The sequence below is a fragment of the Denticeps clupeoides genome, chromosome 15 (genome assembly GCF_900700375.1).
Source record: "Denticeps clupeoides chromosome 15, fDenClu1.1, whole genome shotgun sequence".
NCBI classification, from domain to species: domain Eukaryota; kingdom Metazoa; phylum Chordata; class Actinopteri; order Clupeiformes; family Denticipitidae; genus Denticeps; species Denticeps clupeoides.
Genome location: NC_041721.1, coordinates 2,841,273 through 2,869,249, shown reverse-complemented (window position 1 = coordinate 2,869,249; position 27,977 = coordinate 2,841,273). Strand labels below are relative to the sequence as shown.

Here is a 27,977-nt window from a genome sequence, read left to right as displayed (position 1 = left end):
CCCGGCAGCTCCACACGCCCTGCAGTCCAGACTTTATAGTGCGGCTCCTGGGACGCCGCGGAGTTTCATTCATTTAAACTCAGACGCGCAGCCTGGCTCCGAGCCTCCGGACCTTCAGGCCACCGTCCGGAGTGGATTTACCCCAGAACATGGTGAGTAGGACTTTACACAGCTTCTCCACTACGTGTGTGTGTGTGTGTGTGTGTGTTATTGTCTCTGGGAGGCAACAGTTGAACAGGGACAAACTGCATAACCTGCCTGAGAAACCTCCAATTTGACCCGGGACACTGACTGTGTGTGTGGACCAGCATGTTAATGACACACACACACACACACGTGGAGAAGAAGCTGTATAAAGCTACATAACCTCTTTATTATTAAGCATTTAATGGAAGATACGTTTTTTTTTTGCTCTTCATTTCATCTCGGAGTCTCGGCTGCCGCACATTACGGCACAAATCAATGTTAAAGGTGAATGAATATTGAAACGTGCCACGGGTGCAGGATTGTCACTTCTGAAAACGGACGTGCTATTGTGGGCATCACAGGGTCAGTTCTGTCAGGAAGATCATGAGGATTCGGCATTTAAACGTTCTGGCCAGATGCCGGGTGGATTTCCGAGTCCAGACGCTGCAGCTCCAGCACTGCGCGGGACGGGGGCTTTCATGAAAGACAACGAGTCGGGACACATCCAGCACCTGGGATTCGAGCCTCTGGTGTGTGTGTGATATTCCAGATGTGTACAGTTGGAAAAACACGTGTGTGTGTCCCAATTTCACACCTCCAGGGTTAATCCTGTGTGAAGTGGAACAGGGCGCCGTGTGGAAGAACCGCGTCTCTCCCCTTAATCTCTTCAGGGCGCGGTAACCGTGGCGACCGCGCTCCGGACCGGCTCCTGTGGCCGGTCAGCGCTGCTCCATCACCAGCATCATCCTGCCAATCTTCATATCTGATCACTCAGACCTATTTGTGCCTTAGCAGCGGCCGTCATGACCCTGCTGTGTGTGTGTGTGTGTGTGTGTGTGTACACTCGGCTTTGCAAGCATGGGCAGGACTGCAGTGTGATCGGTATGTGAAGGAAGACCTGGCAGCAGGCCTCACTGGCTTTCTTAAGACCCGAGTCATCAGTTTTTTTTTTAAATTAAGCTCGAAAGCTGCCCGTTAACGTCTTTATGGACATCACAGATGCTGTATTGTGGCTATTTACAGTAGATTAGTCTTCATAGCTCAGCGCTTCACCATTACTGATCAGCTCTTAATAAACTTTATTATATTAACAAACCTCAGTATCATTAATGTGTCTAAAACAAAGGCATCTCCGGACAAGCATATTTATAATAATCATTATAATAATCATCTGTTGATGGTAACCCATGGCAGAACTGGAGCTCTCCAGCTTCATCTTCATCGGTTTATGTAGGGGAGGGGGAGTTACATTTTTGATACGTCTCTACACCCCAGAACAGAAAATGTCGTGTTTTACAGACGTTCTTCTTCCTATTTTCCTCGAGCCTGCAGGTAGAGAAGGTCATAGCACTCTCTGGCATGGGTCCGAGAGACCGCCCTCCCATCACCACGGCGAATGGAATTCTGAAGCTTCTCTCCGTCCAACAAACATTAAAGGGCCTCTGTAAAGGTCAGAGGTCAGGGTCACATGACCCTGATCCAATGACCCCCTGGCTGCAGATAGTAAGAGCTGATAATCATGAAAGCAGAATTTTAACAATCAGAGTCTCTGCTGGCTGTTGGTTGGGCTCAGTAGTTGTAGGGGTTGATTCTTATTTAACATTAATAACGTGGATTATGTGATCATTATATTCCATATTCTGGGTGTCTGTGATACGTTGAGACACGTGTACATATTTTGTAGGGTTCTTCCAGGAACTGTCCAGGATGGAGAATGTTGCTTAGTGTCCTGAGTTCTCATTTCTCTCTAACTGACTAGCGATATAAGAACACAAACTCTTCTACAGATTCCTGTCTACAGCAGTCGTCCAGCCTGGTCACCGAAGACGGGACCATTTATAACATCACGTCCAAACGTTCTTTCACAGAAGACACATTTGGCATAAAAAGAAAGATTTGGTAAAAATGTTTCTTTTCACTTGTAATAAGCTGAGAGTTATTCACTCGATGCGTTAAATATAACCTGATCAGAGGTGATAAGTTCATCCCTGAAATGTGAAAGTGATTCATTTTGTCACTGCACGCGGTGACAGGGCGAGATGTGTCCTCTGCTTTTAACCCGTCACCCTTGGTGAGCAGTGGGGAGCCGTGTGTGGGGACGGTGCCTTCATCAAAGGGGACCTCGGTGGCACCTGAACCTGCAACCCTTCCGTTACGGATCCTCTCCCTCACCCGCCAGGCCACAGTTTTCCTGCTGCTCCAGGCACCCTTCAGCACGCTCCACGTTTTTATTGGGGTGAACTCGCGCAAGGTCACCGGCAGCCGCTCCTGAAGTGCGCTGGCCCGCGCCCGGGAGGATGGAGATGCGGCCCGGCAGATACGTCCGTTACAGATAAAGCCGATCGCACTGAGCAGGGACTCTCCTCCGAAATGAAAATGTGCAGATTACACTGTTCATATGCACGTGGCGCGGCGATGAATATCTGCCTCACCCTCTCTCGCTGGCTTGCAGATAAGGCGCGAGCGGGAGCCATAACTGAACCCCTGTCAGGGTAGCGGCCCGGAAGACGACCTGGCGCGGGAGATAAGCGGGCAGGAGGAGGCGGCGGGCCCGGAAGATGGATCGCTCCGCCGCGCGGATTTTCCTGCTGCTCCTGTGCGTGGCGCCTCGGCCGGCGACACCTCAGGCTGAAGGTACGGTGGCGCGGGCTCCAACGTGTGCAGGAAGAGGCTTTTCTACCTGCTGTGGACACCTCGGGCCAGATATGGAGTCTATCAGAGTGTGTGTGTGTCTGAGGGTCACCTGACCATTTCCAACGTTCCCCTCCTCCTCCAGTTTAACTCTTCACATTGCAGTGTGCAGCTCTACTGGTCCCCGATTGGTCCCTGATTCGCGTTAGAAATGGGTCTCACGATCGGTGCATCAGCGATTCGGCAGCGGATTATATCATAATCACGCGGCTTGGGGATTTTCCAGGTAGAAAGCAGTGCCGTTAGTGAAGTTCGGAACAAACGCCCTCTGAACGCCATACGTGTTTTTTTTTTGTTGTGATTTTGTAGCTCGCCTGACACCACGAATGCCAGAAAAAGCCTTAACTCTCATCTCACTAACGTATTTGAAGACATATTGTGAGGTTGTGCAGAAATATTGACGGTGTGAATCGCGATGCATCGATAATCGTAATCGAATCGAAGTGACGGTTCCCACCTCCAGTACGCCTCTCTGTGCGCGTTTCGCTTTTTGGAAAAGCCTCCCAGCTGCTGATCCCTGTAAAGCCGCGGCGCTGACACACACACACACACACACACACACACACACGTTTCCGCTCGGCCAGTCTGATCGTAACGAAGGCTGCCGCTTCAGCGATACACCCCCTCCGCTGCAAGGACACCTTCAGCTGTGCGCTGAATCTTAAGCGCCCGAGATAATCCAGCACCTGCATTATTAAAAATGCCATTAATGTAAAATTGAGCCGCACAAGTTCCCACAGCGGAACAACTCCAGAGTCCCATTGTGAAGGACGCCCGCCGGGAGCGCGTAATGAAGTGCGGAGAGGCAGATTTAAAAAAAAAAAATAATAAATCAATAAAAATCAATACACGGATCACAGTGCGAGCACATCTTCTGGGATGCTCTTATTCCTGAGAACCCAGAAGAACTTGCATCAGTCCCGGCAGAGCCCTTCATGGTCTTCACCTTGAAAGAACCCCGCGTTGACCCTACGCAGATGAGCCATTCACCTTCCCCTGACCAACAGCGGCACATCTTTATCTCCCGTATACTGTGCGCCGATCGGCATATTTATATGCAAATTCCCACGTTCCTCGTTGCCGTCGTTTTAATGGAGAAGCCCCGGTGCGATCCGGAGCGCCGTTCGGCTGAACCTACACTGCCACCTGCTGGTGGATGTGAACAGGCAGCAGCAACCTTTCCACGTAGATGAAAGTGAAGTGATTGTCGTTGTGAAACACTGCAGCACAGCACATGGTAACACGGTGAAATGTGTCCTCTGCATTGGGTGCAGTGGTGGCCTAGTGGTTAAGGAAGCGGCCCCGTAATCAGAAGGTTGCCGGTTCGAATCCCGACCCGCCAAGGTACCACTGAGGTGCCACCGAGCAAAGCACCGTCCCCACACACTGCTCCTCGGGCGCCGGTCATGGCTGCCCACTGCTCACTCAGGGGAGGGGTTAAATGCAGAGGACAAATTTCACTGTGTGCACTGTGTGCTGTGCTGCTGTGTATCACGTGTGACAATCACTTCACTTCCACTTTCACTTTAACCATCACCCTTGGTGAGCAGTGGCCTCTCCTCCACACCCTGCAGAATGCCGCTCAGCGCTGAGGGCCGACATCGTCTTCCTGGTGGACGAGTCGTGGTCCGTGGGGCCGGCCAGTTTCCAGCGTATTAAGGAGTTTGTGGAGGTCGTCATCCGTTCCTTCCAGAACAGCGCGCTGGGAGAGGACGGCATCCGCTTCGGGGTGACTGTGTACTCCGACGTTCCTCGGTAAACCCACCATAACCCACCACGATTGTGTGGTGATTCCACGGTGCAGATGTGGAGCCGCTGACCTGACTGAACATCTCCTCACCCAGGATGCGCATCGCCCTCACCGATTACTCCACCCTGGAAGATTTATTGAGGGCCCTGGAGGAGCTGCCATACGAGGGGGGCGGCGGTCGAACCGGAGAGGCTCTGGAGTTCCTGGTGGAGTCGGTCTTCAGCCCCTCCATCACCAGGGACAACACGGCCAAGGTAGACCTCAGTCACCGTGACGTCATCTGACCTGCACGTCTCTGCTGCAGCACACGGATTCCTGGATATTGTAAATTTAAAGTCTCTTTTACATTTACATCCGTATCCAGCAGTGACAGGGACGGGGACAGTCCCCCTGGTGACACCCAATTACCCCTCCAGCAAAAAAAGTCTAGACGTGTTAGGGCCGGGGCTGACGGTAACTACTGATTGTATGGCGCTCTAGATAAGGCCGTAAATACGGGTTAAAGGGGGGTAAAAGGGGGACTGTCCCCGTCCCTGTCACTTATGGATACGGATGTAAATGGGTGATGGGTGCTAGTAGCCTAGCGGGTAACACACTTGCCTATGAACCAGAAGACCCAGGTTCAAATCCCACTTACTACCATCGTGTCCCTGAGCAAGACGCTTAACCCTGAGTGTCTCCAGGGGGACTGTCCCTGTAACTACTGATTGTAAGTCGCCCTGGATATGGGCGTCTGGTAAATGCTGTAAATGTAAATGAGTAGTGGGTGGGTGGAGAGGGTGGACGGGGTGGGTGTTTTTATTTTATTTTTCGTGACACCAACGGCTCACACATCAGCAGCAGTGCAGCGCGGTGCCGCCGCAGCCTGATTACAATTCCTGGCCGTCCTCGCCTGATGCGCTGCTCTGAGGATCTCGCCGCACCCGCGGCATGCCGATGGACTCGCCTTCTCCCCTGCTGATTCCACGCGAAGGGGGCGTGGCCTAAATCCATTTAAATCATGTCACATCGAGAGCGCATGGGATGATGGGCACCCATGATGGGCGCATGGGATGATGGGCACCCATGATGCCTTGCGCCGAAGCCAGCCATTGACTGATAAATGGTCACTCTACAGATCGCTGTCCTGATCACCAACGGCCAATCAGATGATGAGGTGGACTGGCCAGCCAAAGCGGTGGCGGACAGCGGGATTACACTCTACGCTGTGGGTGAGTCCTCCACCGGTCACTTCACCTGCTACTCCATCAGCAGCATGCCTGTGTGTGTGTGTGTGTGTGTGTTTGTGTTGTGTGGTGTGTTGTGTGTGTGAGTGTGTGTGGTTGTGTGTGTGGTTGTGTGGGTTGTGTGTGTGTGGTGTGTGTGTTTGGTGTGTTGTGTGGTGTGTGTGTGGTGTGGTGTGTGGTTGTGTGTGTGTGGCTGTGTGTGTGGTGTGTGTGTGTGGTGTGTGTGTGGGTGTGTGTGTGGTTGTGTGTGTGAGTGTGTGTGGTTGTGTGTGTGTGTGTGAGTGTATGTGGTGTGTGTGTGTGGCTGTGTGTGTGGTTGTGTGTGGTTGTGTGTGGTGTGTGTGTGTGGTTGTGTGTGTGGTGTGTGTGTGGTGTGTGGGTGGTGTGTTTTGTGGTGTGTGTGTGGGGTGGTTGGTGGTGTGGTGTGTGGTGTGGTGTGTGTGTGTGTGTGTTGTGGTGTGTGTTGTGGGGTGTGTGGTGTGTGTGTGTGTGTGGTTGTGTGTGTGTGTGTGTGTGTGTGTTGTGTGTGTGTGGGTGTGGGTTGTGTGGTGTGTGGTGTGTGTGGGGTTTTGTGTGTGGTTGTGTGTGTGGTTGTGTGTGGTGTTGTGGTGTGGTGGGTGTGGGTGGGTGTGTGTGTGTGGTGGTTGGTGTGTTGTGTGTGTGTGTGTGTGTGTGTGGGTTGTGTGTGGTGTGTGTGTGTGGTGTGTGTGTGGTTGTGTGGTTGTGTGGTGTGGTTGTGTGTGTGTGTGGTGTGTGGTGTGTGTGTGGTGTGTGTGTGGTGGTGTGTGTGTGTGGTGTGTGTGTGTGTGGTGTGGTGTGGTGTGTGTGTGTGTGTGGTGTGTGTGTGTGTGTGTGTATGTGTAATTACAGGTCGTTAGCTACTGGCCACCTAATTGCTATAATTCTTCATCGCTTGCTCCGTCTCGGCCGCTTCCATCCTGACATGCGGCAGGACTCCGCGGTTAATCTTCACCCAACGGGCCGAGTTAATCATCCCACACACACGTTCCATCATCATACACACCTTCCCACACCGGCCATCACTCACCGCGCTGAGAAGAAGCATCGTTACCTGCTAACCAGAGTCACCGGTCACACTGTGTGCCGATTGGCTGCTGTGTTTCAGGGGTGAGAAATGCTGAGCAGGCGAAGCTGAGGAGGGTCGTCACACAGCCACACGAGGAGCACCTGCTGCTGAGCCCCGACTTCTCCTTCCTGGACGAGCTGCTGCGGCGCTTCTCCAGACGTCTGTGTTTCACCGCGTCCGAGCTGCCCCGCCCCGTCACTTACAGCACGGCGGGTCAGTCGGCACGCCGCGCACACACACAGGCAAACACACACAGACAATACAGACCAAACGTTTGGACACACCTTCTCATTCAATGTGTTTTCTTTACTTTCGTGACCATTTACGTTGGTAGATTCTCACTGAAGGCATCAAAACTATGAATGAACACATGTGGAGTTCTGTACTTAACAAAAAGTGGAGACCTGACCTCCACAGTCACCGGACCTGAACCCAATCCAGATGGTTTGGGGTGAGCTGGACCAACAAGTGCTAAACACCTCTGGGAACTCCTTCAAGACTGTTGGAGAAGCATTTCAGGTGACGACCTCTTGAAGCTCATTGAGAGAATGCCAAGAGTGTGTAAAGCAGTAACCAGAGCAAAGAATCTAGAATATAAAACAAAACACAAATTTCACCTTTTTTTGTTAAGTACAGAACTCCACATGTGTTCATTCATAGTTTTGATGCCTTCAGTGAGAATCTACCAACGTAAATGGTCCTGAAAATAAAGAAAACACATTGAATTAGAAGGTGTCCAAACTTTTGGCCTGTACTGTACATACTTACCCACACATGCAAACACACACACACACACACCTGTCCTTCTGTGTGCCTGTGTGTGATTTCTCTGTAGTTGTGGAGAGGATCGTGGGGCCTAAAGACCTGCATGTGGGCGACGTGGGTTTCAGCTCTCTCAGGCTGAGCTGGACCATGGCTACTGGAGACGTTACCGGATACCGGGTGCTGGTCACCCCCCTGTCCCCTAAAGGACACCTGCTCACAGACCAGCAGAGACAGGTGTGTGTGTGTGTGTGTGTGTGTTTGTGCGTGTGTGAGTGCCGTGTATGTGGACGTGTCCAGACAGGGTTCAGTGGCGGCTTTGTCGTTCTACACTATCAGTAAAATATTTCTACAGCAAGACGAGTTCTGTCTCTGCCCTGGGGACAGATTGACCTGAAAGGCGACGAGAGCTCAGTTCTGGTGAACGACCTGGCGGCCAAGACGGAGTACTCGGTCACGGTGTCGGCCGTCTACCCTGGACGCAGCGGCGACTCTGCAACCGTCGTCACGGAGACCAGTGAGTTGACCTGTCCACACACACACACACACACACATTTCACGCAAATGATCAGCGCAGGTCCTGATTGGCTGGGAGACCTTAGTTTCCGGTATTTGCCATCACATCGTAAATTGTTGTGCTGTTTTTTTGTCATTGCGGTGTCACCCAGCTCCCCTGCCGCAGGTGGCCAACTTCCGCGTGATCGAGGAGGGCCTGTACACCCTGCGGCTGGCCTGGACACCCCCGGTGGGGAAAATCTCCGGATACGAGATCTTCATCCCCCGATGTGAGCCGCCCGCACCCCACAGACTCACACCGGGTCGCCTGTGGCAGGTGTTCCCGATCTGGGGGGCGCTAGAGATGGCAGGCGGTTAGGTTACCAAATCACGTGTACAGTGCAGGCCAAACGTTTGGACACAGCTTCTCATTCACTGAAGGCATCAAAACTATGAATGAAGACATGTGGAGTTCTGTACTTAACAAAAAAAGGTGAAATAAGTGAAAACATGTTTTATATTCTAGTTTCTTTGCTCTGATTCCTGCTTTGCACACTCTTGGCATTCTCTCGATGAGCTTCAAGAGGTCGTCACCTGAAATGCTTCTCCAACAGTCTTGAAGGAGTTCCCAGAGGTGTTTAGCACTTGTTGGTCCAGCTCACCCCAAACCATCTGGATTGGGTTCAGGTCCGGTGACTGTGGAGGTCAGGTCTCCACTTTTTGTTAAGGTCATAACTCCACATGTGTTCATTCACAGTTTTGATGCCTTCAGTGAGAATCTACCAACGTAAATGGTCACAAAAATAAAGAAAACGCATTGAATGAGAAGGTGTCCAAACTTTTGGCCTGTACTGTATAATCATCTCATTTATAAAATACCAATAACACACCCAATGGAACAATCAAAACTCTTTATAATCCTGCAGGCTGTATAGACTGCATAGCCTACAGTGTAAAACTGCTGCTTATCAAATCATTTTATTCTTTTCATGCCTGTATGCAGGATGGAATTGGGGCTGGTGGGTCCCGGCTTGCCTTTTTGTGCAGGCGGATTAGAAATTTCAGGGAATAAATAAATAATCCTGATCAATCTGTTGACAGCGGACAGACCGGGGCTGACCTACGAGCAGACACTGAGCGGCGACGCCTCCTCTCACACCCTCGACAGCCTGGAGGAAGACAGCCAATACACCGTCAGCATCTACGGCGTCTACCCGCAGGGCCAGAGCGAGCCCGTCTCTGTCATCGGCAGGACGCGTAGGGTCCCGGACTTCCTTTTCTGCTACTAGTGGCTCCTCGTTTAGATTTGCCTTCATTGCCCCTCTCCGGATGTGTGCGCACCGCGCCCACCAGTTGCAGGCCTGAGCAGTGCAGCTCTCCGCCGCCAGGTGGCAGTAGAGCGCTGGAGAATTCGTGCAAAAGTTTCTCCCGTTCTTGAGCGCAACATGTTTGATCACCCCGCTGATTGTTGAAGAATTTAATGTACGTGTGCGCTATAATGTGAATAATGATTGTGTTGCAGTGAAACTGGTCCCGGTTGAGGAGCTCCGGGTCCAGAACGCCACAACAGACACAGTCCAGGCCCGGTGGAGTCCAGTGCGCGGGGCTACAGGGTACCGACTGATCTGGGCGTTGTCAGGTACGGAATACGGGAAATGTTCAGCGGTTCCACCCCCTGTGTGCGTAACCACGGTGCTCTCTTACTGCAGATGGACACATCGAGAACGTCAACCTGGACGAGACCTACACCTACTACATGATCCAGGGCCTTCAGCCTGGAGGACAGTACACCGTCACCATCAACCCCATATTCGTGGACGTGGAGGGGCCGGTCACCTCATCCCAAGCCCGAACCTGTAAGTTAGGTGTGCCCAGTGGGCGGGGTTAGTGTTTCAGCTCCTCCCACCGCGTTACCTCTTCCCCCCCGCAGTGGAGAGCGGCGCGGTCCAGACGCTCCGCGCGACAGCAGTCACCACCAGCACCTCCGTCACCTCCTGGAACTCCGTCCCCGGGGCCACGGGGTACAGGCTGGCCTGGGGTCCCACGCCAGGTACTGCCCCCCCCCCCCGTCACCTGCTCTTTCATCGTCGGCCTCCTGTCCATCATTCCTGTGTTCCTCTGTCAGCGCGGTGACGCGTGGGTGACGTCCTTTCACGCTCCGGGTGACGCAGACTGTCGGGGCTCTGTGTGCACATTTCATGTCACCTTCCTGGCGGTGGCTTTCAAAGCGATCGTCACACACCCCGGCTTTCATGTCAGACAGATACAGTATCGTGGCACTTTTAAGGGGAAGACGTTTTAATGAAAGGCAGAGCTGTGAGGAAGTACGGGCGCATCTGACAGATCTGGGGTGGCGTAGATGGGTGGGGGGGGGGGGGGGGGGGGGGGGGTTGATGAAAGTTGGGGAGCGAGAATCCGACCTCACCTGCCGTCACTGCCGTACTTTTTATGTTGCTCTAATTAGGGCTATATTTGGCCCGCGGCCCTCGTCTCATCTCCTTCCGCGTCGGAGATAGTAACACCTGCAGCTCCGACCGGGTTGTGTTTTTTATGTGCGGACTTTTCACATTCGTGTGCATGTATTGGGTTTGTGCGCTTTTATTTTCATGCATCGTTTGCCTGATTATTTGTGTTTGGATACGGGTCTTTGTCCGTGAGTGCATGTGTTTGTGTGAGGTGATTGTCACATACACAGCAGCACAGCACACGGTGCACACAGTGAAATTTGTCCTCTGCATTTAACCCATCACCCTGAGTGAGCAGTGGGCGGCCATGACAGGCGCCCGGGGAGCACATTTACATTTACGGCATTTGGCAGACGCCCTTATCCAGAGCGACTTACAACGTGCTTTCAAGTTACCACCAAGGGACCCCCAACTATGAATACAATCTTTTTATTCACTCTGTTGTAGATTCTGTACACAAGTTCGACAAGAAGAAAGTTAAAAGTTAATCTAAATATTCTTTAAAGAGCAGTGTGTGGGGACGGTGCTTTGCTCAGTGGCACCTTGGCGGATCAGGATTCAAACCGGCAACCTTATGATTACGGGGCCGCTTCCTTAACCGCTAGGCCACCGCTGTCCCATGTGTGCATGTATGTGCAAGCATGCATGTTTGTGTATGTGTGTGTTTGTGTGTATGTGTGTGCATTTGCATGTTTTGGTGTGTGTATGTGTTACTGTGTGTAACTGTGTTTGTGTGTTTGTGTGTGTGTCTATGATTGTCAGAGTTCCTCGGTCGGGATCGTCCCAGGCAGCTGGCGTTGAACAGCAGCACCACCGAGTTCCTGCTGAAGAACCTCGTCTACGACACGGAGTACGTGGTGTCACTTTACGTGCTGTTTGGAGCTGTGGTGGGACCTGGCATCACCACCACCTTTCGTACCTGTGAGAGCTGCAGCCTAACACACACACACACACACAAACACACACACACACACACACACAACATAACAAAACAGCTTCTACTAGCTACATGACAGTATCCATCTACTTATGATACTGCAGCCCCCCTCGGCTACGTCTCCAACTTCAAGGTGATGTCCTACACCAGCACCTCCATTGACGTGGAATGGAGCTCCATTGTCGGAGCCACGGAGTACAAACTCACCTGGAGCTCAGGTAAAACTCACAGATGCCTGCCAGATATCCAGGCCTGAATCAGCTGCAGTCCACCAAACGCCGGAGCGTCCTCTCACACACAGACGGGGACAGCGCCCGGACGCGTTACCTGGACCGCGGGGTCCTGGCCCACCGCGTCGACGGACTCCAGCCTCACACACTCTACTCCATCAGCATTCACGCCGTCTACGGCAACACGGAGGGGCCGAAAATCTCCCTGTCGCAGCACACAGGTACGCCCAGGCTGAGCTGGCAGCGGGCGACGCCCACCGCCGAGGTCAGCTGACTGGTGGTCCGATACTTAATTTTTTTTTATTGGATTTTAAATGAAATTTACAGGTGAACATTTTCAGCATCGATTAAAAAAGGAGACAATAATACTGAGAACAATGTAATAATAATAAATATATGTACACTAAATTTTTATAAAATGATGCTCAATGGGAACTGTAAACACAAAAGTGTGTGTGTGTGTGTGTGTGTGTGTGTGTGTTTAGCCTCTCCTTCAGATTCTGGGCTCACTCAGACGGTCCGTGAAGTGAAGGTGGTGGACATCGGCGTCAGTTCCTTCACGCTGGCGTGGAAGAAGATGTCTGGGGTGTCGGGGTACAAGGTCACATGGAGCCCCTTTGTTGGTGAGGATCACCTGACTGCGCCCACACGCCACCCTGCGCCCCGTCCCGTCACCACCCGTGTCCTGATTCCATCCGCAGGCGGGGAGGAGCGTAGCCAGCGGGTTTCTGCCTCCACCACCACACTCACCGTCTCCGGGCTGCAGGAGAGCTCGGCCTACAAGCTCCAGGTGTCCTCAGTGGTTGGAGATCAGGAGGGGAGCCCAGTGATGGTGACGGCACGGACATGTGAGTTCGTCACAGATCCTGTGCCTTAAAAAAGGCCGTGTTCTCTGAGCTCAGCTGGTGCATTCTGGGTAGACATCTGTTCTTGGGGCAGTGGTGGCCTATAGTGGTGGGCAGTGGGGCAGTGGTGGCCTGCAGTGGTGGCCTATAGACTCATAATTGAAGGGTTGCAGGTTCAAATGCCGAACTGCCAAGGTGCCACAGAGGTCCCTTGATCAAGGTACCGTCCCCACACACTGCTTACTAGTATAGTTGGGTTTGTCACTGTTTTTTTGTGCGGTTTCTCCCAACTTGGAAGGAGTTACCATACAAATCCATACAGTCCCAACACCAGTTTAATTGACCATTTTTAATCTTTATTAGACCTAGTCATGTCCAGACTCATTTTTATTTTAGTCAAGTTTCAGTCTGAGCATTTTAGTCAGAATAATCTGTGACTTAGTCTTGTTTAAGTCTCAATGAGAACAGAAAATGTTATTTTAGTCTCTTTTTCAGTAATGCAATTTTATTTAACCCAGTCAATATAGTACAAGTACCGAGTAGAACAGACAAAACCTATATATTTTTTTAGTTAAAACCATTTGATAATTAAAACAAGGTTATATTATTATAATATTATTGTTACCTTATAGACTCAAGAATTCTCCCCACGTTTTTTGAGAGGAAACAATGTCTCGCCGCGTTTTCGGCAATGAACATAAAGAGACTTTTTAGTATATTGTAACCCACATTTAGTCTTGTTTTTATTCTTCAACAATATTCCATGATGTCTTTTGTTTTAGTTATAGTAAAATGACCGGCATTTACGCCTCCTCTAGTCTCGTTTTCGTCATGTCGTAAAGGTTTGTTGACTCAGGCCGATGGTTAAAAGCAGAGGACACATTTCGTTGTTTCACCGTGCGCTGTGCCGCAGTGTTTTCTCAGTGACAGTCACTTCACTTTTCCCTCTCTGTGTGTGTGGTACAGTGGACCTGCCCAAAGTGACCAGCTTTGTTACAATGGAGACCACAGACAACAGCACTGTGCTGAACTGGACCAGGGTTGCGAAGGCTTCTGGGTACCTGCTCTCGTGGCGGCACATATCAGGTAGCTGCACCGTGAATTCTCTCTGTCCTCTGAGGGACGCGGAGTGAATTAAATGTCCGGATCATTTGGAGTCTCCGGAACATTTTCCCCTTATAATCTCTTCTGGCGTTCGTGGGTTTAACGGCGGTGCCTGCATATGTTCCTCTAATGAAAATCTGCTCTCACAGAGCACGGGGTCCTCCGTCCCCCTCCTTCAGTTCCTGCTGTCCCCCGTCTCTCTGATTTAAACTGCGTCTAGGGTAATCTGTGCTTCTGCCATCAAGCTGTTAGAACCACGACATGAATGTCAAATTAAAGCTGAAGAACAAGAGCAGTGGATTCGTGCCGATTTAAACGTGTTATTTTTAAACCCTTCAGTCTGTGGATAAAATGGTGTCCAGCTCTGTCTCTGTCGTGTCCTCCTCCGCAGAGATCGAGAGCACCACCGAGCTGCTCAGTCCTGCTGTCACCTCACACAAGGTCGGCGAGCTCCAGTACGGGCGCACCTACGTCTTCAGCATCCGTCCCCTCTACGGAGAGGTGGAGGGTCCGGTCTCCACCCTCCGCCAGAGAATAGGTACGAAGAGGGACACAACACAACCAAATCCAATAACGCTGTAGACCACAAACAACACACACTGGCTAGTGGGTGGAGCCATCCATCATGAAACTCCTCCCCTCCAACAGCACACACAGACACACCAACAACACAACCCCTAGGGACGTAATAGTAGCCACGGCAGTTTCGGCTGGGGAACGTGTTGCCATGTTGTGTGTTGTCCCGCAGTGGGTAAGGAGCGTCTCATCCCTGTCCACGCCCTGCCGGCCCCACCTGTCCCCATCCCTCCTAACCCCACCACCGCCTCACCGGCCAGCCAAGGAGATGGCCACGCCCCTCACACAGCAGCCATCAGCAGCGCTGATGCCCCGCCCATTTCCTCGACAGCCAGTCAAAAGGAAGTTACCATGGCAACCTCCCGTCCACCAGGAGCAGGTAGTCGTTTTTGTTTTTTTTAGCTATTTCTACAATCAAAAAGTGTGTAGAGATGTGTGTGTGAACAGTGTGTGTGTTCCAGGCTGTGGCAGGGTCAACGCTGACATCGTGTTTCTGGTGGACGAGTCCTGGAGCATCGGCTCCAACAACTTTGCAAAGCTGAAGGACTTCCTGTTCCGCGTTGTCACCTACTTCCCCTCCATTGGTCCTCAGGGCACCCAGGTAAATGACCTGTTGTGGGCGGGGCTCCTAATTGAAGATGCTGGACCGATTCAGAAACAGGTTTGAATGTTTCCTCAGATTGCTGTGGTTCACTACAGTGACCAGCCCAGGGTTGAGTTCCGCCTGAACCAATACCGAGACCGCAGCTCAGTGCTGCGGGCGCTCAGAGGGGTCCGCTACGGAGGAGGAAACACCAAAACGGGTCCAAACACACGTTCTGCACTCACGTCCTCTCTCTCTCACACGCAAAACGTTCTTCAGATAATCAGTGCTCTGCTCCCACTGCGCAGGTAGGGGTATCAGCTACGTCCTGCGGGAGCTTTTCAAGGAGTCCATGGGGATGAGGCCAGATGTTCCCCATGTGCTGGTGGTCATCACAGACGGCAAAGCCCAGGACAACGTGCTGCCGCCATCGAGAATCGCCCGCTCCCTTGGTCAGCTCATTCGGCCTGAATAATCATGTTCATCACGTGTTAAATAGATAGAGAATGAAGCAGTGGCGCCTCTCCAGAATGGTTATGATGATCACGAACTCATGAATGGAGTGTTTCTGTATGAATAAGCGAGGGTGCTTGTAAAGGTGTTGGTGTTGACCGCAGGCGTCAGTGTCTTGGCTGTCGGCGTGGAACGGGCCGACGTGGACGAACTCCGGAGAATCGCAGCTCCCACCTCCTACAAGAACCTGTTCTTTGCCAGCTCCTTCGACGACTTCCCGCTCATCGAGGGAGAGTTCATCGGCAGCCTCTGCAGCGAGAGCCTGCTGTCCGAGTTCAAGCAGGCCGACGATGAGGTAGAGGAGGAACCCCTGTCCTCGTCCAGACTCACTCCCCTGAATAAGAAAGTGGTCTCCTCTTCTGTTCCCAGTCGGCCCAGTTGGACACGCCCACAGACTACCCAGAGGCCCCGAACAAACCCCAGCCCCCCTGTCCGTCCCCATGCATGAAGGTGCTGTAGAACCTGATCTTCATCAGCTCTGTCATCTTGACCATTGTTCAACTCTTCATATTTGACTTGTTCGTTCCATGTTTCAGGGTCAGAAAGGTGAAAAAGTGAGTACGATTTTTCCAAAATGTATCCGTGCTTGATTAGCCCAGTTAATAATGTTAATAACTGTATTGTTAGGACAACCTGAATTTTAAACCAATATTCCCAATTGCACATAAAAGGTCCTGTCATGGCTGCCCACTGCTCACCAAGGGTGACGGTTAAAAGCAGAGGACACATTTCACCGTGTCACCGTGTGCTGTGCTGCAATGTACAACAATCACACTTTCATGAGTTGCAGTTCTACAACTCTTTGCTTCTGCCTTACAGGGGGACTCCTTTGGATTTGGTGGCCTGGTACGACGGTTAATGAATTCATAATTAATGCACCCATTTTATCGTTTCGTTGTAAGAGCCCTCTGGGGGAGGGGGGCGACTAATGAGCGTCTCTGGACTTGTTTCACGCAGAGGCCAAAGCAGGGCGGCGAGTATGATCCATACCTCCTCAACTCCAAAGGGGAGAAGGGAGAGAGGGTGAGTGTGGCGGAAATTTACTCCTGCGCCTCGGTGTTAATGACTGTCGACTCCAGGGCTCCCCGGTAACAAGCTGTCGTCATTACAACAGATTAAAAGATTTAAAGAAGTCACTTGAATGCTCTTCCTGTGCTTCCTGTCTCCTGAGGTGGCTATATTTGTGCCATGTTCTTTTTTTCTGTCCTTTTACACACTTTTAAGAGCCGTGAGGTGCGAAACGCCTTCTTTTATGTGTCAAGATGCATGTGGATTAGCAGCAATTTCAGACGTTTTCTCTTTTTGAAAAGTTTTGCTGCTAATGAAAATTAATACGATTTGTATTGAGCTTTTCTGTCTTCCGTAGACAACCATTGATCAATTTCAAGTTGTATTTGTGTGTGTGTGTGTGTGTTTCAAACTTCAGGGACTTCCTGGGACAGATGGTGTCCCAGGGCTGCCGGGAAGACCTGGACGAACTGGACCCCCCGGTTCTCCGGGGCAGAGGGTACAACTCGGACCTTGAGTTCCAGATTCCGTTTCTTGCTGTGTTTCTGTTTTGATATAGATTTTTTTCGTGTGTGTGTGTTTCAGGGCTCTTCTGGATCCCCAGGTGATATTGTAAGAATGAACGTCCTTCTGGTTGCTCTCGACCAGGGGTCTCCAACCTTTTATCTACCGTGAGCTACTTTTACCCAATGAAAACGTTGCAGAGCTATTCATGTTTCCAAACATTTATAAAATATATAGGTATATTTTATAAAATATATTTTTATTACTATTTATGTAACTTTTGCTTTATTTTTTTACACTACACCACTACACTACACTATGTCTTATTTTTATGGTCTTGGAATAAACCACGGTTGTCGCCTCTAATTATCATCTTTCTGTGCCTGGTCCGGATGTGCACCGCGGCAGAAGCACCGGACTTCTTTTTTTAACAAATTAAATTTGTGCCCCTTGGCGAACCCCTGAAACAAGTGTTGGAGACCCCTGCTCTAGACAGTTTGTGGACCGTATTCTGCTAGTGGGCTGAGGTATAATAAGACATTTTCTTCACAGGGACCCCCCGGTCTCACGGGACCAAAGGGCCAAAGAGGAGAAAGAGTGAGTCGCCATTCCGCATACTGGTCCATTCCAGCAGCTCATCCCTCATGGTCTCTGATGGTTCAGGGTGCTTCTTTTACTGCAGGGGGAGCCCGGTTATGTGCTGGGGGGCTTAGAGGTGATGCCCGGACGAAAAGGAGAACCTGGGTCTTCTGTAAGAGCTTTGAAATGACGCCCATTCATTTAATGAATGACTTTCCACCGCACATTTTTAAAGCTTCGCAACATCTGACCAACAGGGTCCCCAGGGGCTGCCAGGGGTCCCAGGCTTGCCTGGCCCTCCTGGGATTCCAGGACAGCCCGGTCCATCAGGTCCTCCAGGAATCTCGATGAAAGTAAGAGAACTTCATTTGATTACTCTGGACTTCATCACACCCTGATTTCATGTTATTTCTTTCATATTCAGGGGAACACAGGAGAACAGGGACTCAAAGTAAGTCACCCACAAACCGTGAAATAATCTGATAACAGTTCCCAAGACCTGGTCCATTCCATGTCTATTCCATGTAATGACTGTACAATAAGAACAATAAGCATCCGTCCATACAGTCTGGATGATTGTCTTGTGACCTTTTCAGGGTCTGCGTGGAAAGCCTGGTCTCAAAGGAGATAAAGGAGACAAAAGCGCCGACGTGAGTATTTTAGTCCGAACTGCATTGCAGCAGATTCGGTTTAACCAAGACATTGGAAAATTTTGCAGAAAGTTCCCCTCTGTCACATGTGGACATTTAGGTTCAACGTTCTGATGTTCGGTTTCTCAGGGTCAGCCAGGTCTCCCTGGTCCCATTGGTCTAGATGGTGTTCCTGGTATTCCCGGACTGAAAGGAGAAAAGGTGCGGAGTGCACGATGCTTCTGAGTGAATCCAGAAATGCTGGGACGTTATTGATCTGCTGCCCTCCCTTGCAGGGGGTGGATGGTGTCGGAGTTGAGGGGCTTCCTGGACCACGTGGACCTCCTGGAGAAAAGGTAGGTGCACATGCTTCGCTGAGCTCCTAAAGAAGCCTGCTGAGTTTTCTTGTCTCTCAGTATTTTGAGGATGCTCTTCGTCTGTCTCAGGGAGAACTGGGCGTCTCCGGTCCAGTGGGCCCACAGGTAAGGTGATGTTTAGTGGTTAAGACTCCTGATTTGGGAAAAGTGCTGATGCTCTTCACCATCTCTTTCCCTCCTGCGGTAAGGGTGAAAAGGGAAGTCAAGGAATCCAAGGGATCGTTGGGCCACGGGTCTGAAAACAAGCTTTAATATATTGTTCTAACTGTTAAACTTCCATATTACATATTATGTAATGCAATATTACAATGTCTGATTTATGCTTATGCATTCTAAAGGGGAAGAGGGGGTTGAAAGGTGAGCAGGGTGATAAGGTGAGAGAACCTTTATTCTTTTTCGGTATTTTTATTGTGAGGAACCCAGTTAAAAGGTCCGGTCTGCAGCTGGAAGAGCGAGGCGTCTGAGGCGTGTGTTCATTGGGGATGCACCACCACGGGCCTAGAACATTTGTCCCAGCTTCAGGGAAGGGCAGTTGATGGGTGTAATTAGCAGTGAAGCCTCCATTGCACTGACCACGGTGGCTTTCACGCAGCCCGGCCCGACAGATGATGTGACACAGAGGCTAAAAAATCGGAAACAATGTGAAGCGCGGCTCTGACTCATTGACAGGCCGGTGATGTTTTTTTACCACCAGCATGAGAAGATGATGACTCCTCTCGTAATGAGTCACATTACATCTCAAATGAAAAGCACAAGCATAAAACCACAAATCTTTAAAAAAAGAACCGAAAGAGACACAAATGAACAGTAATATTTATTAACAGTGCAGATAATATCTTGTACTGCATGGAATTGAACGAAAAGCTCCAAGATTGTGCGTCACCGCTGTAGAAATGTTTCTGGACCCCCAGAAAATTCTGCTTCTGGAACTGTTGGCTTTTCGTTCCAGGGAGACCGTGGAGCTCCAGGGCTGGACGGGCCTCAGGGCATTGCTGTGAGTTCCACCCTGCTTTTTTGATGTTTGATTAATACGCAGAGTCGATCAGAGTACCTCTGGGAAATTTGAGCTCGTTAAAAGCGAGTGCGCTAACGCTGGTCATTAAAACCGGACCAGGAGGGGAAAGATGAGAGTTCGTCTGAGAACGTAAAAAAGAAGGCTTAATTCACCTGTACGCATGTGCAGGGGGGGTTGAGAAATGATCATTAATGCTGAGAACTGCAGGGCAGCGTACAGATGAGTGATGGCGGGGTTTCTTCTCATCTGCAGGGTCTTCCTGGACCATCTGGGCTGAAGGGGGAGGAGGTGAGGTCACTTTTAACATTTAGAACCATGAAGTAAGAGGTGGGCTTCTCCGTATTGTCACATGTATCCGGACAACAGTTGCTTCCTGTTTGGAGTGACCTCAGTGACAGTCATTTCCAGTAATTCCTCATTGAATTACACCTGTTTCACCCCAACAGGGTCAGCGTGGAGCTCCTGGTGACCCGGCTGTAGGGGTGGGTTTTAACTTGATTTGTTGTTAGAATCCACTGAAGCTCATGAGAATTCGCTACCTCATCTGATAAGGCTTTGTGTGGAACAAGAGTGAGAGAGGCTCTGAAGGTCTTTTTCATGTGGAAATGTCAGCGTTTATCTGCACCTGGTTCTGTTAATCGGTCTTTATATTGTCATGCAGATACTCGGCCCTGCTGGGAAAAAGGGTGCAAGGGTGAGTGAATGAAATGTTCTTCTCTCATTGAGGTGCTCACCGCTGTAGAGGAGATCATTGATGAAGGAGTGAAGTCATTTTCAGGGATTTAAATGAAAAGAATATCGGATTGTTCCTGTGAAGTCCCCCTGAGCCTCAGCACATTCAGTGTAAAAATAAAAGTGAACATTCATATTTCTCAGAGCAGCAGGCGTTGTAGGGGAGCCTTTTTGGCCCCTCACCAGGGCAACATGAGAAGAATGAATAGTGATCAATGGGGATCTTCTTGATGCTGAATGGTTTTGGTTGAATTTGATCAGGGGGATGTTGGAGCAGTGGGACCTCCTGGACTTCAGGGAGTCCAGGGGGAGCCTGGAGACAAAGGAGAGAAGGTACGTTACCCAGGAGTCACTACAACCTGTCCAACCTGGTGAATGGATGGATGGATGATGAAGGAATCATGTTTTTTCTCTCTCTCTAGGGAAGTCCAGGATTTGGCATTCCTGGGCAGCCAGGACCCAAAGGTGACAACGGGGAGAGGGTGAGTGTTACTGGTGTTATTGACATTTGTCTTGGTTTCTCCGTCAATCTGAAACCCTCCGGTGTTCACCACAGGGGAACGTGGGATTGTCTGGAAAACCAGGACTCAAGGTGAGCAGACCTGTCATGGTTGAAGTCAGTTTCACCAAAAGAGAAACCTTTTCATCTGCTGTTTGTTTATCTCCAGGGCAGCGACGGCTCCAAAGGAGAGAAGGGAGATCCTGGTCTCCCAGGAAATGCTGGAGATCCTGGACTAAGAGGTAAAGATGTAAGTACTGTAGATCCTGGGAAGGTTATACTTAAGCGTGTGTGTGTGTTGTGTCTGATTTCTGTCATCTTATCCAAATGTAGGGTCTCTCTGGAAGTAAAGGAGATGTTGGACTGAAGGTAACCTCCCTCTCCCTCTGCAGATCCCCTTTGTTTTTCTGTTCAATATGAAACATATGGAAGGTGATAAAGGATCTTGAGTGGAGCTGTCCGTGGTGCTGAACGGATCAGTTTGGACTTTAGAGCTGTGCTCATGTGTAGCATGTTCTTTATGAGGAGACAAAACCAAGCGTCTGTCTTCTAGAGACCGCTGATTGTATTTTTCTGATGCTTTCTGTTTCCTGTCAGGGTGACCAGGGTCCACCAGGAGAACCAGGAGACAGAGGAGTGAGGGTGAGGAGTTTCCATAATCCATTTGTGAAGAGCTAAGGTTCCTGTATTGTAACTCTAAATCTGAGTATCTGGGACCACATTCTGCATTTTGTGTTTTCAGGGACCACTTGGTCTCCCAGGAAAACCAGGAGATCCAGGAGACAGAGGAGAAGCAGGAAAAGTGGGCTTACCGGTGAGATATGAAGAGCAGAGCCATGCTGCCTTTCCAGGATTTCATGCTCTGTGCTCACAGTTTTTCATCTCATGAGTTTCAGGGCCCTGAGGGACCTAAAGGGGAGAGAGGAGAGCCGGTAGGGGGAGGAGTTTATCATTACAGTCTGTAGAGGTTCTGGGTTGGGTTTTAATGCCGCATTTCAAGATGAAATATTTTAATCTGTGCTAAAGCTAGTAGTAATAAATGCTGTTTCAGTTTGATCATATGTCATGATATGCTGTTAACAGGGGAAGCCAGGACCTCCAGGATCTGCTCAAGTAAGTTCTGCTGAAAGAACAGCATAAACCTTGAAATATATGCAATCTTCATAAATCTTCACGTCGTTGTTTTCCAGTTTTCATCAGACAACAACATCCTTGCCAGAGTTATAAAGGTAAGAACGTAGGGGCTTTATGCTAAAGGCACCTTTCCACCGCAAGGTCCCAGCTTGGGGCAAAAATTGAGGACAGTAGGTGGAAGGAGATGGTGCATTGTGAGCTGAGGAGGCGCTGACAGATGTTCCATCAGATCCTGTGTGTCGCACTGAAGATGGTTGATGGGGGGAGGGGATATTTGCACCAGAAAACTGATGTTAATAGTGAGTGGAGCAGGTTTTGATGTGTATATGCGTGTTCATTTTTGCACATTTTGTGTTATCAGGGTGAACCAGGAGAACCAGGCCAACAAGGGCTGAAAGGAGAACCTGGACCTGTAGTGAGTAATCTGCCTTTTAGATCATTTCCTTCATCCATTTTTCTTCATTGAACACATTTTGTGATGATGAGACACGTTACAGACCTCTGTCGCCACTTCTTCCTCTGTCTCCCTCTCTTTCTCCCCCTCTTTCTCCTTTCTTTCAGGGCCCTGAGGGAAAACCTGGACCTCCAGGCAGATCAGAGGTGAGCACACCAGCGTGGCTTACATTTACATTTACATTTACAGCATTTATCAGACGCCCTTATCCAGAGCGACTTACAATCAGTAGTTACAGGGACAGTCTCCCTGGAGCAACTTAGGGTTAAGTGTCTTGCTCAGGGACACGATGTTAGTAAGTGGGATTCGAACCCGGGTCTTCTGGTTCATAGGCGAGTGTCTTACCCACTAGGCTACTACCACCTTCTGTTATGTATGTTATATATTACCACTCTGCACTACATGACATGTTCTCGTCACAGGCAGGATCTGCTTCAGGAAGAGAGGGACTGGATGGGCTACCAGGCGCACCGGGAACAAATGTAGGAACAAAACACACACTCACACACTTACTGGAATACACAGATGTCTTGGAAATGCAGTGTTTGTGAGTGCAGGGTGTGTTTGTCTGCAGGGTGACCAGGGACAGAAGGGGGAACCTGGACTGGTCAGTGTCTTCATTTTGTAGTAAAAATGGGGATCAGGGGTCACGTATTCATATGGAAATATCGACGCAAGATGAAATCCAGCTAATTATGCATTACGCAGCCTCATTACTGACGTCCAGAGGGGATCTACTCTGGTTCAGCCCATCGTTAGCTGGGTCTAGCAGCTGACCTTCCCTGTAGTCAATTACTTGACACGTGTGTCTTCATCTACAGAGGGGAGAGAAGGGCGACCAAGGCCGAGTCGGCATCACCGGAATGCCAGGACTGCCCGGTACCCCAGTCAGTGTCAATCAAGTGTCTTCCACACACAGAACAATTTCCGTATCAGGATTTCAATACATACTCAGAAAAATGATTTCTGTTTTTTTGTCATTTAGGGGAGGCCTGGAGTTGACGGGAAGCGTGGAGCTGCTGGACAAGATGTTCGTTTCTGTCATGATGTGTGTAGTTTGTTGGTTTGTGGGGTTTCCTGTTGCTGACTGTCTGTTTGCATTGCTGCAGGGTGAAGTGGGGATAAAGGGGGACGCTGGGCTGAAGGTCAGTGATCAGAAGGTCTCAGTACGCTCATTCTTAGACGAGACTAGATCTGTGTCTCTTCTTTCACTCTTCAGGGTGAAAGAGGTGAGCGGGGAGGAGAGGTAAAGATGGATCACACACAAAACACACTCTCAGTCACACACAGGGACCAGACAGGATCCATAGCCATTAACCCTCCTGTCACCCTGATCCCCTCAGGGTCCGGTGGGCAGCAAAGGAGAACCAGGAGCACCGGGGCCACCCGGCCCACCTGTCGTGGTCAATGTTTCTGAAGAGGTGAAGCGATGTCTTCTCAAACATTCTGTTGATTATATTTGACTACTTATTTTTTTATCAATTCTGTTGATTGATATATATGTATATATATATACATAGAAGGGTGCTTCTGTAGATGACATCAGGAAGGCGTTTCCTGTACCCATGGGTCCTCCTGGAGTGATGGTAAGCAGGCGTGTGGACATGTTGAAATTAAGATGTTCTGGTTGAAATTAATGCTCAGTGCTGCTCTCCTCTCTTCCTGTCTGTGCAGGGACCACCGGGACAGAAGGTAATATCTTCTCATGTTCAGGTGCAGGTGAAAAGAGAAATGATGTTCACTGCTGGTGTTTGCAGGGTGAGAGGGGTGAGCAGGGCTCTCGAGGAGAGAAGGTGTGTATCCGTCCATCCATCCATCTATCCGTCACTGAGATGTTTATTAGAAAACGTGCAGCTGATAAACCTGAGACGTCTCTCCACAGGGGGATGGTGGTGTTCCAGGAAGAACCATGGAGATGAAGGTAGAGCAGGATAGAAAAAAAAGTTCTTGTTGGTCCGGGCATATTCGGTCACTGATGGACCTCTGAATCATTATTTTTTTATAGGACATTGAAGCCTTGTTTGAGTCCTATGGCATACAGGTGTGGTGTCACACACACACACACACACACACACACACACACACACTCCATATCACACACTCCATGTCACTAACACTCAGCTTCCATTTGCAGCTCTCACTGCTCAGAGCTCTGATTGACAGACTCCTACAGGACGGCATGGAGGAGCTTCTGCATGACTTCTCATCCAGGAAGAGGGTAAAGGTCAAAGAGCATGAGACCAGCTCCAACATCATCACAGAGTACACGGTGAGGCAGGTCGAGTGATGTCCTCCAGAGCAGGTTTCATATTGATATCATATGTGCCAGCATATCTTCACACATCTGTTCCGTTGGGTTAGAACGCGGTGAACTATGAATTCTCCAGCGAACCGCTGAGTGAGGTGGATGTGGGTGAGGACGCAGATGAAGAGGGACCACTGCAGGAACCCAGCGACACTGTGTATCTCCACAACATTACGTACACTGTAGGTGGTCATCATGCAGAAGATGGTTTATAGATCATGTAGACGTCTCAAACCAATGTTTGTGTCTGAAGGTGAGTTCAAACCAGACTGAAGACAACAGGAAAATCCCTACAGCAACGTTCATCACTGCAGGAAACGTGGAGCATATGGACAGAAATGCAGCTGTAGATGGTCAGGATCAGACAGGAGCCCTGGAGCTTCAGTTCTCCGCTGAGGAGGTGGAACCTCATTCTCTGGAGGAACATTTACGGCCACATCATCATGTGAGAAATGTGGATTCATGTGGGTTTTATCTGCTGGGACAGGCGGACCCTGGCCAGGCCGAGCCAGCTGTGGCCACCAACCTACCTATTCTGGGTGAGATACCGAAGAAGACCTCTGGAGAGAAGAAGCGAGGGAAGGAGCGAGGAAAGGTGCAGCCTGTGTGCTTTTACCTGAACCAGTTCATCCTGCAAAAATAATTCATTTAATATTAGATTATGTATATATGACTGAAATCATTTTTAAATAATTTAAATATGTATAATTACATATTTATAATTCCTAACCAGGGCAAAGGGAACAAAGGACGGCAAAAACGTCAGAGGAAGCGCCCGGTAAAACCCAGTCTAACCCCCCTCGTACCAACTCCGTCCCAAACCAGATCTAAACAAGAATAACAAGCATCTCTCAAATTATGCAAGATCTAACCAGGGTTCATTTTATTATGTTTAACACCTCGGTACTTAAATATCTGCACCTCAAGAACTTTTCTACATCTCCCCTCACTAAAACCATTAAACATGGGAATAAAATAATTTTTAATAATTAGTCTTCATATAACCTTTAACCTCCAGGTTCATAATCTTCTTTCTAACCAAGTTCTGACCTGACGTGTGACTAACAGTTCTGTAAACCGTGTTCCTCTGACATTTACTGTGCGTGTGTGTGTGTGTGAGTTTGTTGCATTTATACATTGATAAAATGTGTGATGACAAAGCTGTGTATTTCAGACTGATGTTGAGGAAGAGGATGGTGAAGAGGCGGTGTCGTATGATGATGAAGAGTACAGTTATGAGTATGAGGTAGAGAGCAGGATTACTCACATTCACACTGTACTGATAAATGCACGGCCACACCCACTGATGGCAATGCGTGAAAACACACTCATGCCCACTACACATCACACACACACACACACACACACACACAGTGCCGATGACGGACTTGATCAACCTGCAGAGAACAGAGCAACTTTGTAATTTATACTTAATCATCAGAACATTCATATGTACAACAATAAAGCAGCACTCAGGATAAAGAGGGCTGGGTTTTTCGAAAATCTCACATTTAGCCCCCTGCTGCACTTTATTTACATTGTGCATAATTCAAACGAATGAAATCAGATGTCTAGACCTGATAAAGACTATATTGATGGAGGGGTGAGGATGGAGTTCTGAATCTGCACAAGGACAAGCTCATCAGGAGAGTTGGGGTTTGATATTAAAAATCAGTGAAGTATAACACAGCCAGGAACGTGTCCTTGAATCATGCTGTGTGGGAGCTGATGGTCCGGCACCATCCACCAGATGGGAGGGGGCAGGGTGGCTGGAGACCGACAAAAAGTGGAATTCCATTCCTCATGATGTAAAGAGAGAGAGAGAGAAGGGTGTTCCAAAGACAGAGTTAGGGTTCTCCTGGAGCAGTGGTGGCCTAGCGGGCAAGGAGGCACTGTGGTCCCCTTGATCAAGGTACCGTCTCCACACGCTGCTCCTACACAAATGAACTTTGTGAACCCTTCACATTTACAGGTTGAGTACAGTACAGCAGGGCAGCATTACACGCAGGAGAATGAGGTAGGAGCTCCGCTGCAGCAATCTTAACAGTGTCTCTCAGTTACACGTTAATTACATGTGCCTGTTCTCGTTCTCTCACACAGGGAGAGGAGAGGACACGTTCACACGAAGAAGAAGAAGACCACTTGGTGAGAATAATCAGGATTCCACGACAAAATGTTGATCCAGGACGTTCCTACACCAGATGCCAGTCCTGCATCTTCAAGTCTTTTATCCTGGATCACAACAACAACATTTTATTTCTGCATATCCAAAAATCACAAGCAGTATGTCTCAATGGGCTTTATAGCCACTAGAGAGGACACCCCTCCAACTCGAACTCGCTTCCAGGGTAGCAAGAGCGTGCAATTATCATGAAATTGACTAATTTAGTCCATGTGAGTGTTCTAGATGAACGGATCTGTTGTGGATGTCGTGGTCTGACTCATAGTTGGAATTTTCTCATGTCTATGCAGCAGGATGGAGCCCCACCCAACCAGACAGACACTGCAGCAGAGGAGGTACGGTTCCCTCAGTTCCCGTCTCACCCTGCACGCCCCTCGCAGCTTCCCCGCATCTGCAGCATGCACAGAACCGCAGAACCCTGTACTAACCCACCTTCACCAGTGCAGACACACGGCACAACTTTCATTCCCAGCATGCACTGCGCATGACCTCCTAGCAGGATGTGTAAACAGTGTAGATACATATCATGGATGATTATAATCTATATATATATTTTTTATGATGTTTCAAGTGTAGTCTTTAATATATTTTCTCTCTTAACTTTCAATGCAGGATCTCCCCTAAACTCAGTCAGACAGACGTTCAGGACACACAACGTGTGTGTGTGTGTGAGGACATGAACATATCCCGGTAGCTCTAAAAAGCCCTGAGCCACGTCCTGCACAGGAACATGAGTTTAATGCCAAATTTATGCATCTAAATATCACATTTCCAATAAACATAATTTATTTATACTTCAAACGCTACCAGTCACAATCAACAAATGATTCATGTTGATTTTTTTTCTTATCTTAAATTTTGAAATCAGGATTCAAGCATTTTTGTGCATATAGGTTTTTCTCACATTTGCCTTATTTATTGAAATACTGTAAAAAGGCTTTAAAAGATTGTTGTCTTAATTTTTGGAAATTAGTAATATTTTTAAAATCCATTTTTTTGTACTTTTACTGAGTGTCGACTGCCTGTTCCCACTGGTGAAGCTCCCTGCTCTCCTGTATTTAACCTGCTTCTGCATGTGATGGAGTAAACTGATCCAGGTTCTTCATAAC

General features: G+C 49.3%; 1 protein-coding gene across 3 annotated transcripts; it reads left to right on the top strand.

Annotated features, from left to right (window-relative positions):
• Nucleotides 1–27,976, top strand: col7a1l (collagen type VII alpha 1-like). 3 transcript variants are annotated; one of them, XM_028954358.1, is made up of 79 exons: nucleotides 1–152; nucleotides 2,639–2,820; nucleotides 4,452–4,632; nucleotides 4,722–4,881; nucleotides 5,745–5,838; nucleotides 6,980–7,153; nucleotides 7,776–7,939; nucleotides 8,090–8,219; nucleotides 8,371–8,487; nucleotides 9,299–9,454; nucleotides 9,720–9,836; nucleotides 9,907–10,053; nucleotides 10,128–10,247; nucleotides 11,425–11,583; nucleotides 11,704–11,817; nucleotides 11,901–12,050; nucleotides 12,315–12,452; nucleotides 12,531–12,677; nucleotides 13,641–13,760; nucleotides 14,170–14,316; nucleotides 14,527–14,733; nucleotides 14,816–14,955; nucleotides 15,034–15,157; nucleotides 15,246–15,389; nucleotides 15,555–15,745; nucleotides 15,820–15,900; nucleotides 15,987–16,004; nucleotides 16,270–16,296; nucleotides 16,408–16,473; nucleotides 16,877–16,957; nucleotides 17,044–17,070; nucleotides 17,515–17,559; nucleotides 17,645–17,713; nucleotides 17,799–17,894; nucleotides 17,966–17,992; nucleotides 18,138–18,191; nucleotides 18,321–18,392; nucleotides 18,467–18,526; nucleotides 18,617–18,652; nucleotides 18,736–18,780; nucleotides 18,886–18,921; nucleotides 19,497–19,541; nucleotides 19,815–19,850; nucleotides 20,009–20,044; nucleotides 20,224–20,256; nucleotides 20,556–20,627; nucleotides 20,717–20,776; nucleotides 20,851–20,886; nucleotides 20,963–21,043; nucleotides 21,127–21,162; nucleotides 21,391–21,435; nucleotides 21,536–21,607; nucleotides 21,684–21,725; nucleotides 21,877–21,906; nucleotides 21,984–22,022; nucleotides 22,289–22,342; nucleotides 22,489–22,527; nucleotides 22,804–22,863; nucleotides 22,956–22,988; nucleotides 23,203–23,268; nucleotides 23,367–23,411; nucleotides 23,491–23,526; nucleotides 23,601–23,627; nucleotides 23,725–23,802; nucleotides 23,902–23,967; nucleotides 24,056–24,073; nucleotides 24,139–24,174; nucleotides 24,264–24,302; nucleotides 24,387–24,422; nucleotides 24,516–24,650; nucleotides 24,743–24,868; nucleotides 24,940–25,086; nucleotides 25,174–25,281; nucleotides 25,420–25,464; nucleotides 25,861–25,932; nucleotides 26,659–26,703; nucleotides 26,787–26,831; nucleotides 27,159–27,203; nucleotides 27,481–27,976. In XM_028954358.1, the coding sequence occupies exons 2-79, from the start codon at nucleotides 2,745–2,747 to the stop codon at nucleotides 27,490–27,492; spliced, it is 6,333 nt and encodes a 2,110-aa protein (XP_028810191.1). In that variant the 5' UTR covers nucleotides 1–152; nucleotides 2,639–2,744; the 3' UTR covers nucleotides 27,493–27,976. The 3 variants fall into 3 exon arrangements, with proteins under 3 accessions (XP_028810191.1, XP_028810190.1, XP_028810192.1); XM_028954357.1 differs by lacking the exons at nucleotides 26,659–26,703; nucleotides 26,787–26,831; nucleotides 27,159–27,203; nucleotides 27,481–27,976 and having other exon boundaries at nucleotides 25,861–26,618; XM_028954359.1 differs by lacking the exons at nucleotides 25,420–25,464; nucleotides 26,659–26,703; nucleotides 26,787–26,831; nucleotides 27,159–27,203; nucleotides 27,481–27,976 and having other exon boundaries at nucleotides 25,861–26,618.
• The last annotated feature ends 1 nt before the right edge of the window (nucleotide 27,977 follows it).